This window comes from Pneumocystis murina (genome assembly GCF_000349005.2).
Source record: "Pneumocystis murina B123 chromosome Unknown supercont1.15, whole genome shotgun sequence".
Classification (NCBI taxonomy): domain Eukaryota; kingdom Fungi; phylum Ascomycota; class Pneumocystomycetes; order Pneumocystales; family Pneumocystaceae; genus Pneumocystis; species Pneumocystis murina.
The window spans coordinates 108,132-121,669 of record NW_017802373.1 but is presented as its reverse complement, the minus strand read 5'-3'; the positions used below and the strand labels follow the sequence as shown (position 1 = coordinate 121,669).

General features: G+C 27.7%; 6 protein-coding genes across 6 annotated transcripts; 3 read left to right on the top strand and 3 right to left on the bottom strand.

Moving 5' to 3' along the window:
- Window positions 1-84: 84 nt before the first annotated feature.
- Window positions 85-558, bottom strand: PNEG_03045 (peptidyl-tRNA hydrolase; the record flags this gene model as incomplete). Its single annotated transcript, XM_007876909.1, has 3 exons — window positions 85-315; window positions 357-422; window positions 469-558. 3 exons carry the CDS (start codon window positions 556-558, stop codon window positions 85-87), a joined length of 387 nt encoding a protein of 128 aa, XP_007875100.1.
- A 246-nt stretch (window positions 559-804) lies between these two features.
- PNEG_03044 (hypothetical protein) lies at window positions 805-2,395 on the top strand (the record flags this gene model as incomplete). Its single annotated transcript, XM_007876908.1, has 8 exons — window positions 805-895; window positions 946-966; window positions 1,013-1,359; window positions 1,411-1,987; window positions 2,028-2,071; window positions 2,115-2,145; window positions 2,191-2,311; window positions 2,359-2,395. 8 exons carry the CDS (start codon window positions 805-807, stop codon window positions 2,393-2,395), a joined length of 1,269 nt encoding a protein of 422 aa, XP_007875099.1.
- A 584-nt stretch (window positions 2,396-2,979) lies between these two features.
- On the bottom strand, window positions 2,980-4,205 carry PNEG_03043 (hypothetical protein; the record flags this gene model as incomplete). The annotated part of the gene is made up of 3 exons (XM_007876906.1): window positions 2,980-3,242; window positions 3,294-3,968; window positions 4,016-4,205. The coding sequence occupies 3 exons, from the start codon at window positions 4,203-4,205 to the stop codon at window positions 2,980-2,982; spliced, it is 1,128 nt and encodes a 375-aa protein (XP_007875097.1).
- A 110-nt stretch (window positions 4,206-4,315) lies between these two features.
- On the top strand, window positions 4,316-5,965 carry PNEG_03042 (hypothetical protein). Its single transcript, XM_007876905.1, has 7 exons — window positions 4,316-4,458; window positions 4,504-5,070; window positions 5,120-5,232; window positions 5,274-5,377; window positions 5,421-5,556; window positions 5,602-5,754; window positions 5,795-5,965. The coding sequence occupies exons 1-7, from the start codon at window positions 4,370-4,372 to the stop codon at window positions 5,923-5,925; spliced, it is 1,293 nt and encodes a 430-aa protein (XP_007875096.1). The 5' UTR covers window positions 4,316-4,369; the 3' UTR covers window positions 5,926-5,965.
- Window positions 4,349-7,305, bottom strand: PNEG_03041 (hypothetical protein). The gene is made up of 5 exons (XM_007876902.1): window positions 7,255-7,305; window positions 6,712-7,193; window positions 6,355-6,669; window positions 5,779-6,311; window positions 4,349-5,720 (listed from the first exon to the last, which is right to left on the bottom strand). The coding sequence occupies exons 2-4, from the start codon at window positions 7,030-7,032 to the stop codon at window positions 6,009-6,011; spliced, it is 939 nt and encodes a 312-aa protein (XP_007875093.1). The 5' UTR covers window positions 7,033-7,193; window positions 7,255-7,305; the 3' UTR covers window positions 4,349-5,720; window positions 5,779-6,008.
- A 1,552-nt stretch (window positions 7,306-8,857) lies between these two features.
- Window positions 8,858-13,522, top strand: PNEG_03040 (hypothetical protein; the record flags this gene model as incomplete). The annotated part of the gene is made up of 14 exons (XM_007876901.1): window positions 8,858-9,094; window positions 9,124-9,209; window positions 9,267-9,342; window positions 9,393-9,617; window positions 9,661-9,895; window positions 9,937-10,139; window positions 10,186-10,343; window positions 10,384-10,772; window positions 10,817-11,148; window positions 11,192-12,097; window positions 12,142-12,351; window positions 12,394-12,977; window positions 13,025-13,211; window positions 13,259-13,522. 14 exons carry the CDS (start codon window positions 8,858-8,860, stop codon window positions 13,520-13,522), a joined length of 4,092 nt encoding a protein of 1,363 aa, XP_007875092.1.
- Window positions 13,523-13,538: the final 16 nt, after the last annotated feature.

Sequence of the window (13,538 nt, the reverse complement as noted above, 5' to 3'; positions counted from 1 at the left end):
CTAATTATATGTACATAGGGTTGATGCTTGCTTGATTTATAGAATTCAAAAATAACTTTATTCTATCGAAACGTTCTTTAGTGTTTAATATAATTTTAAATATCCCGTAATTTGGTCAATGATTGATTTTGGTCCAGGACCAATACCAATTACTGTTACTGAATTCGGTTCAACTTGGGTTCTACCTGCATCATGAATAATACATGAGATTATACCTAATGAGTTTGCATGGGCATGTAACTTTTCTAATTCGGCTTTTGTTTCTACTTGCAATACGATTTTTGGTTGTCCGTATAATTCCCAATACTTGATTATCTAAAAATTAATTGGTAATTTTCAATCAACTTCTGCTATACCTTAGGATTTTGGCACATAAGTTTTTTGTAACATGAAATAGCTGCATGCGAGCATTGTGATGCCACCTTGAATGTCAGTTGTATATAATAATTTTTAAAAATTTTTATTTACTTTTCCTTTACCCATTTTTAGGTCTGTTCTAACAACTAATACAAGTTTATATTCTTCATTATATTCTTCGCTAATATTTAAATAGGGCATCTTTTTAATAAACAATTCTTGTATGTTTTTGCTTTTGGATAAAAATTTCAATATAAGTCTTTTTAAATAAGGAAGAGAAAAGGATCTACTGTAATATCCTATTACAAAGAAAAATATACATGACATTGATGATATAATTATGTTTTTCATTTTTTTTAACTGCCTATTTGTGATTAATCGATTTTAAAAGAAAATTGTTTTTTCTTTTTACGAAAACTATCTTTTTATTATAGGGTTATATTTTATATGATTTATCTTCAAAGGAATATTTTAGGTACTTTTTTTTCTAAGTTTCGAGGTGTTGCTCTAAGTTCAACATGGGCTCATGTCGAGCAAGGTAAATATATGAAATTAATGAGAATTTTATATGATATTTAATGTTAGTAGGTCCACGCGATCCAATTCTTGGTATATTTTTGTTTAATTTGGTTTTTTTTTTTTTTAATTTTTAAAGGAATTAATGAAGTTTTTGAACTTGATAAAAGTCCGTTAAAAGTAAACTTGGGGGTTGGTTCATATCGTGATGATAATGAGAAACCATATGTTCTTCCATCTGTTAGGGAGGCTGAAAAGAGAATTCTTTTTGCGGATTTAAATAAAGAATATGCTGCTATTACAGGTGTTTCTTCTTTTGTTAAATATGCATCAAGATTAGTATATGGCGAAGACTCAAAAGCACTGAAAGAAGGGCGGATTTCTGTTGTTCAATCGGTTTCAGGTACGGGAGCATTGCGTCTGGGTGGAGAATTTTTAAGTAGGTTTTATTTAAGTAAAAAAATATATCTTCCATCACCTACATGGGTTTATATTATTTATATATTGATTTAATAACGACTGTAATAATGAATTTAGGGGAATCATATACCGATATTTAAAGATTCAGGACTTGAAATTAATTATTATAGATATTTTGACAAAAATACTATTGGTTTTGATATTGAAGGTGCACTTGAGGATATTCGAGCAGCACCTAAGGGATCTATTATTTTGTTTCATGCTTGCGCACATAATCCTACAGGTGTAGATCCTACACAAGAGCAATGGCATCTGATTTCTAGTGCTGTTAAATCAAGAAATCATTATGTATTTTTTGATATGGCTTATCAGGGATTTGCATCGGGAGATCTTCTAAAAGATTCTTATGCGTTGAGATATTTTGTTGAAGAGGGACATAGTTTATGTGTTAGTCAATCTTTTGCTAAAAATATGGGTCTTTATGGTGAACGTGTTGGTACATTTTCTATTGTATGCGAATCATCAGAAGAAAAAGAACGGGTGGAAAGCCAACTAAAGATTTTAATTCGTCCTCTTATTTCAAATCCTCCTATTCATGGTGCTCGAATTGCTGCTGAGATTTTGGGTAATGATGAACTTTATAAACAGTGGCTTTCAGAGTTAAAGGGAATGGCTAATCGGATTATTTCATCAAGTAGGTTTTTACCAATAAAAATATATAATTGATTTTATAGGAAAAATGATTCGAAAATGTCTTGAAGAAGATTTTCAATCAAAGGTATTTTATTATCTATCTATGTATATATATAAATTTTTTATAGCATGACTGGTCGCATATTACTTCTCAAATAGGTATATATATATATATATAATTACTAAAAAATTAATGAAACATAGGTATGTTTTGTTATACAGGTCTTAATCCAGAACAAGTCAAGCTCCTTACTGATAAGTATCATATTTACTTAACAAATGATGGCAGAATTTCTATTGCTGGTATTTCTAGCAATAATGTTAGGTATTAGTATATTTAATTTGATATTTTAAATGTTTATTTTTATCTAGATATGTCTCTGAATCTATACACAATGTCACGAAATAGTTTTATATTCTCACTAGTTTTTATTAAATAAATATCAAATTAATTTTTTTGATATTAAATTCATTTTACTTATAAATAATAACTAAAAAGATTAAAATATTTTTTTAGAAATCATATAATAGATTATTATTAAAAAATATCTTGGAATATTTTTTATTTCTAATATCTGAAATAATTATACAATAAAAGTTATTCAAAATAACATGTTCTGCATTTTAAAGGAAATCTAGAGTGTTTAGATAAAAAGGATAAAGGATGCTACCCTATTTATAAATAACCGTTATAATTATGGAAAAATAATACACTTTTTGAAGAATGCTTAAAAAAATTCCTTTTATACATAATGAAATAAGAAAAGAGTCGAATTATATAAAAAGAATAATATCATTTATATTAATGGTTCGATATTGTTGATAAATTTTTTTCCAATTTTATCTTAAATTACCATGGTCTATCGTCTTATATATTTGGATATTTTAGAGTTCATATGCAATAATGACTAATTTTCATATAATTAATATAGGATTAATTGAAAGATTTGAATAATCTTTAAGAATAAAACATTAAAATACCTCCCATAAATATTATTTTTGTCGAAATTTGGACTTGTATTTTCTTAATTTGTAACTTACGTAATTTCTACTAACTTGAGAGCGAAGAAAAACGCCTCCTTTTCCCTTAATATATCTTTTATGTTTACCAGTATCTTTGGTATTTTCTTTATCTATATTGCTTAGAGTTTTGTTTTCATGAAGAATGTGATTTTCTTTAAAAGTTTTTTTGTCTATTAATCTATTTGATTGGTTTTCTATTTTTTTCGTTTCCTTTTTAATAATAACAGGTCTCACTGTAACACATTTAATTTTACATATATATATAGAAAGATGCTGTTTCTTACATATGACTCTTTTTTTCGATCGTTTAATTCCTTTTTTTTTCCATATTTTATTTTCTGAAACTATTTTTTCTATAGGCTCCTTTTCCTCTTCAATTAACGTATTGCTGTTTTGATTTTCAATTTCTTTTAATACTTCTTCCGGATCAACAAAATTATTTTCCATTTGTCGTAATTCTTCTATTAATGAGCTAAGACTTTTTTTAGATAATAAAGTTGTCCTAAATGAAAATTTCGGAGAAATAGATGATGTTATGTTCATAGATCTCTTAAGAAACACTGGTGTCGTAAGAAAACTGCTTTTATCCTGTGTTTTTATCGGAGTTTTCACTCTTTCAATATTTCTTTCCTTTTTTTCTGGAGTTTTTATAATTTTTAAAGTCATATCTTCTTCTTCTTCTTCATGTCCCTTCCATAAAACATATGAATTATTATATAAATCATCAAAAATTCCTATCGGTTTTCCTATCTTTTGCGGTGTTGGTCCTATTTCTTCGCAATTTCCGCCAAAAAGCATTCCTGTATCTTCTTTATCTATAGTACTCTCCATATCTCTTTCATTGTCTATCTCTTCTATTTTATTATAGTTTTTTATCAAATATTCTTTTTTTTCTATTTTTTCGTCATTTAACTCGATTTTTCCCATGCGAATTCGATTATAAAGTTTATAGTACTCTTCTTTACGCCTCTGTAAGTCATTTTTTCCCTTTTATCTTTCTTCATACTTATTTTTTTGTCTTTTTTTATGTCTCTTTTTTCTGGGCTACGTCCTTCTTGTTCTTTGAATTTTCTCTCCCAATACTTCAATTTTTTCCGCAGTTTTTCGCGATACCCTATAATCTCCTCTTCTTCTTCTTTTTTTTCGTATAAAATACCTCTATTTCCCTCGCTTATATTCTCTTTTTGCCCCATCATTTTTATGGGAGGTCTTGCTATCGTAATTCCTGACGTTGAGATTGTACGTGCGTGGACATTATAGCGTTGTGGTTGCCATGGCAATAAAGGGCTCCAGGCAACATCATAAAAAAATTATATGTAAATTAGGGAGATTTTTTGAGGAGAAATAAGGCTATATTTCAATGAAATACGACGAAATACCTGAGGATACAAATGAGTTTTCTGATCCGGGTGTTTTTTTTGCTTTTTACCAGAGGATTTTTCCGTTCAAGTGACTTTTTGTTGGTTTTTTTTGATGATAAATAACAAGACAAAGATATGTTTTTCAGTGGCTAAATAGATCTCCTGTCCCTTCTAAATCATTTTTAAATAGGGAGATTGCTTTTACTTTACAAAATGATGCATATTTGCGCTACAATTCGTTTCCTACATATGAAGCGTTTCGTAAAGAAGTTTTAAGATTAAATCCGTCTAGATTCGAGATAGGACCTATTTACAACGCAAATCCTAGAGATCGTAAGACTTTAAGGAAGTTTATGTTTAAACCTCTTGAAAAAGAGCTTGTTTTTGATATTGATTTGACCGACTATGATGATGTGCGAACATGTTGTTCAAAAACAGATATTTGTTTAAAATGTTGGGGGTTTATTACGGCTTCAATAAAGGTTATTGACTCTACATTAAGGGATGATTTTGGATTTGAATATATTTTGTGGGTTTATTCAGGAAGACGAGGTGTACATGCATGGGTTTGTGACAAAAAGGCACGTGAACTGAATGATCAAAAACGTAAAGCAATTGCAGCATATCTTGAAGTTTCAAGGGGAGGTATAGGATATGGAAAAAAAGTGGAATTTAAGAGGCCTCTTCATCCTTCTATAAGGTTTCTATGATTTTTTAATATGGATTTTATGATTAATTATTGTTTTTAGTAGAAGTCTCCATATTTTGAAAGAAAGTTTCCGCTCGAATATTCTTATTTCTCAAAATCCTTGGGAAAGCGATGAGGGATCGGAAAAATTGCTTGAATTTATCACTGATCATGGTATATTCTGTAATTATTAGTGAATATTACTTATGTCAAAGACCTTAAAGAAACGCTTCGTGAGAAATGGAAGTCCCAACCAATGAGATCTAGTTATAATAAATGGCATGATATTGATGTAGTAGCTGAAAGCGGTGTTTCAAAGGTAAATTTATATTTTTTATTTGATGTTTAAATTAATAAATTAGAATCTTGATACAAAAGCATTATTAACAGCAAAGCAGGATATAATTTTAGAATATATGTATCCAAGGCTTGATACTGAGGTTTCTAAACACTTAAATCATCTTTTGAAATCACCATTTTGTATACATCCTGGAACAGGTTGGAAAAAAAGTTTAATGCTATTTTTTTTTGACATAGTTTTAGGGAGGATATGCGTGCCTATTGATTCCAGCTGTTTTGAAAAGTTTAATCCTTTTGAAGTGCCTACTGTTACTCAGTTATTGAATGAAATTGACGCATGGGACAAAGAACATAAAGAAAGTCTAGAAATATCAGAAAAACAAGAGCAAATTCAAGGTAATAAGAATTAAAAATATATACCTCTCTAATTTTTAAGACTATGAAAAGACTTCTTTAAAGCCTTATATAGAATATTTTAAAAAATTTACTTCTCTTATCATGAAAGATGAAGCAATTAATAAAAAGGAATTAGATAAAAGCGAAGGATCTGTTATGCTTGATTTTTGATGTATCCTTATAAGAAGTATATAGTTGTTTCTTTCAAATACCCAAACAGTATATTTATATAATACAAAAAAAATTTAATAAAATCATCCATTAATTTCGCTAATGGCTTCTTGTGATAAATCTCCTATATCTTCAAGTATTAATGAACTAGTTTCTAAATCTTTAAGTTGCTGATCAGTATTATTTATTTTGCTTTGAGGAAGTTTTCTCATAGGAATCACGTTTAGAAAAGCTTTTTCCCAATCTTTGATCTCTATCCACTGATGCATTATTTCTAGAACCTGGTTAACTGTAAGCACTTTTCTTGATGCCATTTTTATATGATTTTCAATTGGAAGCTGTGCTGTATAGATACCTTGACTTTTAGCTTTATCCAGGCATAAATTCTATATATTGTTATATAATTCGTTTTAGAAAAAAGAAAACTACTTTATACCGATTTTTATCAACAAGCCCACCAATAATGTATATTTTGTTTTTATTTAATTCATGAACAGTGTTTTCTGAGTCTGCTGTTAAATAAATAAAATCTTCCTTACTAAAACCTTCTTTTTCACATAACGCATCATAACTTTCATCAAAAAATTGTATTCCTCTCCAAGACATATATTGACTTTTTAAAACTGTTTTCATACGTTCTGCTAGTCGTCCTCCAAAAGATGTTACATAAAGTTCGACTGGATATGCACATTTTCTATTGTCCGAATAACAGCGTGTTAATTGAGAGCTTAATGACACAATTTCCTATTATAATTGTCTATACATTTTTAAAATTATCAATTATACCTTATCAATCATTTTATCATCAAATCCACAATCAATAATAACTTTTATTTCACTTGGTATTTGATTTTTTTTTAATTTAATAGAATGCATGCCTGCTTCCACATGTTTTTTATGTTTTTCTAATTTTTTAATTTTGTCTCTTTCTTTTTTATATTTACGTCGTTCTGCTTTTGTTTCTTCCCATTTTTTTTTCTTTAATCTTCTCTTAATTGTTCTTTTGCTAAGATTCTCTATTGATTCATTTGTTTTAACGTCTTTGTTCAATATTTCATCTGGATCAATATTAAAAAATTCTTTATTTTTTGCTTTAAGATCAGCCATACTTTTTAAAGATCTGAATCAATAATTAACGATGAAAAAATCTTTTGACATATTTATAAAAATTATCTATAAATAATAATTCGATATGGAAAATCAAGCAAGAATACAATCTTGGTTGTCTTTTTTAAATAAAATGGCTTTAAAATGATTAAGATATTTGCCTAAAGTAAAAAAAATATTTGTAAGCTTTTATTAATCTAATAATTAATAAAAAAAACATGCCTATTTGTTATTAATTTTATCAATAAAATATTATTTTTTCTTGCATTAAAAAACAACGCTTTTGTGGATGTAATATTTTTTAAGAAATATCATTATTCAATATAAAAAAATAAAATATCTAATATTCCAATGTGTTTAGTTATCTGTATTATTTAAAAGTTATTATAAGTATACTTGTTAAATAAAATACCTTTAAAAAGATAATTTATTAAAATCCAAAATATAGATATTAACTTTGTTAATATTATTGAATTAATTGAATTTTAAATTATTTCAATAATGAAAAGTTAACGCTTTTTCCTCTTATATATGAAAGATTGTTTTGAAAGAATTGATATTTTGAATCTTTATATAAAAAGTTAATATTCTATTTGTTTGGGAATTAAATAAATGTTTATAGATATGTTTTATTTTTCTATTTTGAATAATCTTATTCGTAAAAACTTCCTAGATGGTTTTGCCCTCTTATTTTTATAAATTTATATAGTAATTTCATTCTTGATTTATTAATATTTTTACTTGAAAAAATCTTCATATAAAGACATCCTTTCAAAAAACCTTTCAACAACTAGAATTCTAAATTTTGTTAATAATCTTAATTTTTGACTTATTTGATTTTTAATTAATTTCTTGATTCTTGCTAACTATATAATTTCTCTGATAATTTAATATAAATAAAAATCTCTCAATTCTATAAAGATATGTCTTCATCGTCCTTATATATATATTTTATCATTTTTTATATATAAAATTTTTCCTCTAAAAAAAAAGTAAATATAAGTAAAATCCATATAAAAATATTATTGTTTATATCTTCTTTTTAATGAATTTTCACTTACCCTTAAATTTTTTTAGGAAATCAGCTTTTAAACTTTAAAAATTATTTCAATTAATTTATTTAGTTATGAATTTAAAATAAATATTCTGTTTCATTTCCCACTCGCCATTTTGATCCTTTTCCCTTAATAGAACACATAAATAATAAAATTCTCCATGGTTTTTGAGAAAAGGCTCTATAAAATGTCTTTTTACTCTGACAATACTATATATTATAGATCCTTTTATCGCCCACTACATTCAAATTAATGTTCTTAAACTAATTTTAGCTTTCTTTCTTCTTCTAACTTCATTCATCAATCTTATATTTCTTTATATATATTTTAATATTTTTTTAACCATATAACCCTTAATTTTAAAAGATAAAATAATAAAAGCACATAGAAACCCCTTTAAAAGTTCTTATATCTTTCATAAATATACTATTATCTCGATTTATTTCCTTTTTCTCTTATATATTAACTATATCTTATAATTTGACCAGAAAAAAACGCCTTTAAATTAAAAAGAAAGTATTCATATCATTCTAATCAATATTCTTTCTTATTTTACTGTTTATATGCGCCATAATATTCTTATTATCCTTTATTTACAACAAACTTTCCATCTAGTTCCCTCAATTTTATATGTTTTAAACCGAAAAAAAAAGACAATGCTTTTTCATACCAAAATATCATTTTTATCTTTATATATGCGCTGTTTTCTATCAATATATATTCCTTAAATCATTTTTTATTTCTTGCTTCTATCGATATTATATATATATATGGCTAAGCCCGCCTTAAAAGCATCCAAAGAATTTATCACAGCAAAAGACTATAAAAATGCCATAATTTATGCAAAAAAGGCGTTAGATTTTGATCCTTTTAACTACAATGCATACGTTTTTCTTGGAATTGGATATTTTAATGTATCAGAATTTGATGAATGTGAAAATGCCTATAAAAAGGCATTAGAAATCGATAAAGAGGCCTATTTGGCTTGGAAAGAACGCATATATACCGTTGAAAGGCATTTTTTAAGTGTTTCTAGGGGTTTTCATGCTTATATGCGTCTCAGAATCGAGTTGATGAGTATATTTATGCTTCAGTTAAGCTAGCAAGTATTTTTATGAAAAGGTTGTTTATTTCCGCCTAAAAAGATGATATAAATATGCTGAAATGTTATTATTTAAGTGATGAAAAGGATAAGTGTCTTGAAAGTCTGAAAAAACTGTTGGAATTTGTGGAAGAACGGGGTTCATTGAATCAGGTTGAGAGTTTTTAGGATTTTTTGGAATAAATCATTGAAATAGGGTCCAGATACTAAAGACACTTAAGTTTTATCTTCCGTCAGGGCCATTTTATAAATATATTGAAAATTGTATTATTACAGCAGAGATTGCATATATAAAAATGATAAAAATAGCAGAAGATCTTGAGAGAGAAAAAATAAATAAATCTATGGCTAAACAACGAGGAAGGCTTGGATTTACAGCGGAAGAGATCTCCCGAAATGTGAAGAAGGAAGTATTTAAGGATTCTACTGTATTTTTTACTATATATATATATATATTTAATTATTTAATAGTTGGAAAAAATATATGAAGAAGCAATGAATTGGATAGATGATGATAAGTTGCGTAGGGAAATTGAAGTGAAATTGCTTAATCATTGTTATGAGCATCTTAAAATAGTTGATGCGAATGAAAAAAACTATAAAAGAGAGAAAGTGTTGAAACTTGCATCAGGGATGGTTATTGTAAAAAGTTATGATATTTTACCTTGGATGATTGTTCTTGAATGGAAAGATTTTGAGGAAATTGGTATATTTTTGATATAGTTACATTATGTTTAATAAGACTAGATGAATTGGATATTATGTTTATTCAGGATTTTATTTCTTTATTTCCGAAGCATCCCATGGGATTGTGTCTTCGAGGGGTTTTGTCTTTATATTTAAAATATTCAAAGAGAACATTTGTTAATGGAGGATCTGAAAATAATAGTGATTATATATTAAAAAACATTTCATGCGAATTATTTGATGATCCTTTGGACGTTTTTATTGTGAATTTTTATTTTTGTTTGTATTTTATGAATTGACATTTTGAAGGAAGCGACTGAGAATTTGCCAAATTCAGTATTTTGTTACCGCTTTTTGGTGCGTTCTTATCTTTCTATAAAAGAGTACGAAAATGCTGTTATTGTTTCTCAAGAGGGGCTAAAGGCTCTTTCAAAGTTTTCTGAAGAGACAGGTTTATCGCTTCCTTTGTATTATTATACTTTATTTTTCAACCATTAATTCTTTTAGTGCACAACGAGATTTGAAATTTCATTTGGCTCTATCATATGTACACTATAAATTTCCTAAATTTCACGATAAGGCATTGGAGTTGTTTGATCAAATACTCGAGTTATCTTGTAATAATGTCATGTCATTATATGGGAAAGCAATTATATTAGAAGAAAAAAAGGATTTTTCTTCATCTATTGATTTGCTTTTGAAGGCAAAAGATATGGATCCTAATAATATTCTTATTTTATCTGAAATTGCATGGTGCGAAATAAATACAAAAAATTATGAAGATGGATTAAATAAACTTGATATTTGTATAGAAAAAATGAATAGTGATATTTCTCTTTCTGGATATGATAAGGCTGAAATATGTTGGAAAAAGGGTGTTGGTCTTTTTGAGCAGAGTAGTTTGATTTATTGGAATTTTAAAAGATATTAATAATAGTAGACGTTGAATCAAAAAAGTCTGAATCATATTCATTTTTTATAACATCTCTAAAATACGATCCTACGTATTCCCATTCATATGTAAATTTAGGTATATTTTATGCCGATATTTTGAAAGATGAAAGTAGATCTATGAAATGTTTTCAGAAAGCATTTGAATTAAACGCTGGAGAAGTTGATGCTGCAGAAAGGCTTGTCGTTGCATACGCGAAAAAGGGAGAATGGAATTTGGTAGAGGCCATAGCAAAAATTGTACTTTCTGCAGATAAAATATATAGAAGATATAGTCGCGATTTGTCATGGCCACAACGCTCATTGGGAATAGTTGAAATGGTTTGTTCCTATGGGATGTATATACAATACTTAATGTTAATAGAATTATAAAAGATACAATAGTGCTATTGTTTATTTTCAAAGTGCTCTGAAAATATGCGCAAATGATTCTCATTCTTGGTCAGGTCTTGGAGAAGCATATGCTAAGTCTGGGAAATATATAGCAGCATTAAAGGCTTTAAAAAAGTCTAGAAGTTTAGATGAAGATAATTGGTTTGTGCAATATTTAATAGGTGATGTTCAGAAAACATTAGGATTGTATAAGGATGCATCTGAATCATATTATTCTATTCTTGAGCTTCATCCGGATGAATTTGTAGTTACTTTAGCATTGTCAGAAAATTATGTTTTTTGGGCATCATCATGGAAAGAAAAAGGATTTTACAAAAAGTCGGAAGAGTATGCTATTAATTGTTTTAAAATAATTGAGCTATCGAAAAGCAATAGTAAAAAGAATAGTTATACTCTTTGGATTATACTTAGTAGGGCTTGTTTTTTGCTCTCGAGTTTTTTTGTTGTTGATTCAGAGTCATTAATTTCAATATTAAATATATTATATGAAGAATATGATTTCGTTGGCGAAAAGCTAGTTCCGATCATTGATGATTTGCCCTTAGATAAAAAGGATTTGTTTGATAATAATAATTCTCGTTATTTGTTATTATGGGCGTTTTTATTTATGAAGAGGGCTGTTAGAGTTTCTGTAAAAAATAGAGCTGCACATTCAATGTCTTGGTACAGTTTAGGTCAAATTTTATTTTTGATATATCTTCGAAATGTAGATGCAGATGGCGATTGGATTCATTGTTCAATTTATTGTTTAAAAAGGGCTATTAAAATGGATTCTAAAAATTCTACTTTTTGGAGAGCATTTGGTGTAGTTAATTCAACCTTAAATTCAAAGATTTCTCAACATGCTTTAATTAAATCTTTAAAGCTAGATGATCAGGTAATTTTTGATTATCAAAAATAAGGATTTATGCTTATTTTTAGAATCCTATTACATGGGCAGATCTTGCGACATTATATATGATAAATGAAGATTTTGATTTAGCTTATGAAGCATATATGAAATCTCAGACAGTCGATCCGGACTATTGGGTATCTAGGATAGGTTTAGGCTTTATATCAAAAATAATGGGTGATACTTTAGAAGCTAAAGAACAATTCGAGATTTCATTTATTAATTCATCCCAAAACATTGTAAGATTCCTTATATTTTTAATATAAAATGACATATATTAGCCTATTGTAAATTATTTATTTGTAACATCTTCATATGATTATTTGAAGAAAACATCTCTTTCTGAATTAACGGGAAATCTTACTACTTATGTATTTGCAATACAGAAATATCTTGAGCAGCGTCCTACGGATTGTAATGTATTAATATTGATGTCACTGTTATTGGAAATGAGTTATGATTGGACAAAATGTATTTTATTTTCATCAAAAGCATGTGATATTTTAGAAAAGGAATATGAAGGAAATGAAAATTCAGAAATCATAGTACAGTTTTTACATGCGAAATCAAGTTTATCTAGAGCTTTTTTGGCTAATAAACAATATGAAATGGCTTTAGAAAATGCACAGATTGTTCTTAATTTAACAGAAGGATCAGAGGCCTCATCTAATAGGTTATCTTGCTATCTCGTAGCTAGTATTTCTTTATTTTATTTAAACAGGATAATGGATGCGTTGGAGATGTTTCAAAACAGTCTCACGGAATTTAATGAACATCCGGATATTATTGTTTTGCTTTGCAAAATTCTTTGGGCAACTGGTGGTCAAGAAGAACGTGATATTGCTCGACAACAATTATTTGAATGGTAAAAACCTTATTCTCGTTGAAAGACGCAAATTAAAATATACTTAGTATTTCTCAGAACTCTAATCATATATCTTCCTTATTGCTTCTTGGTAGTATTGGCATTCTAAATCAAGATATTGAAGTAGAAGCAACTACTTTAAAATGTTTACACGCGCTTGACTGGGACGAAAGAAAAAAGCATGATATAGATCATAATGTGGAGAGGTATTTGGAACTTAGTGCATATTTGAAGGTATGTTTTTTGATGTATATAAATACATATATATTTATTTAATATAGGGTAATGATCCAAAATATATATATCTTTCTGCATTGAATATATATCCTTCTTCCCCAATCATATGGTCAAGACTTGCCTTATTGGAGAACAGCCCCGATGTTTCTTTGATGGCCTTACAAATCACTCTAAAGAATCCATGTTCACCTGAAATTTTGGCATCTGCTTATCATCAAATGTTAACTATTTTTGATTGCCTAAAAGCACTTCATCTAGCTCCATGGCTTCCCAAACATTGGAGAACACTTGAAAAACTTATAACATAATATTAATATGTTTTTG

Coding starts and splice junctions, on each gene's coding strand:
- PNEG_03042 (XM_007876905.1), top strand. CDS start 4,370: ATGAAATACGACGAAATACCTGAGGATACAAATGAGTTTTCTGATCCG. Junction 5,378..5,420: donor CTGAAAGCGGTGTTTCAAAG/GTAAATTTATAT, acceptor TTAATAAATTAG/AATCTTGATACAAAAGCATT. Junction 5,755..5,794: donor AAAACAAGAGCAAATTCAAG/GTAATAAGAATT, acceptor CTAATTTTTAAG/ACTATGAAAAGACTTCTTTA.
- PNEG_03041 (XM_007876902.1), bottom strand. CDS start 7,032: ATGGCTGATCTTAAAGCAAAAAATAAAGAATTTTTTAATATTGATCCA. Junction 6,670..6,711: donor ATGATAAAATGATTGATAAG/GTATAATTGATA, acceptor CAATTATAATAG/GAAATTGTGTCATTAAGCTC. Junction 6,312..6,354: donor TTGATAAAAATCGGTATAAA/GTAGTTTTCTTT, acceptor AACAATATATAG/AATTTATGCCTGGATAAAGC.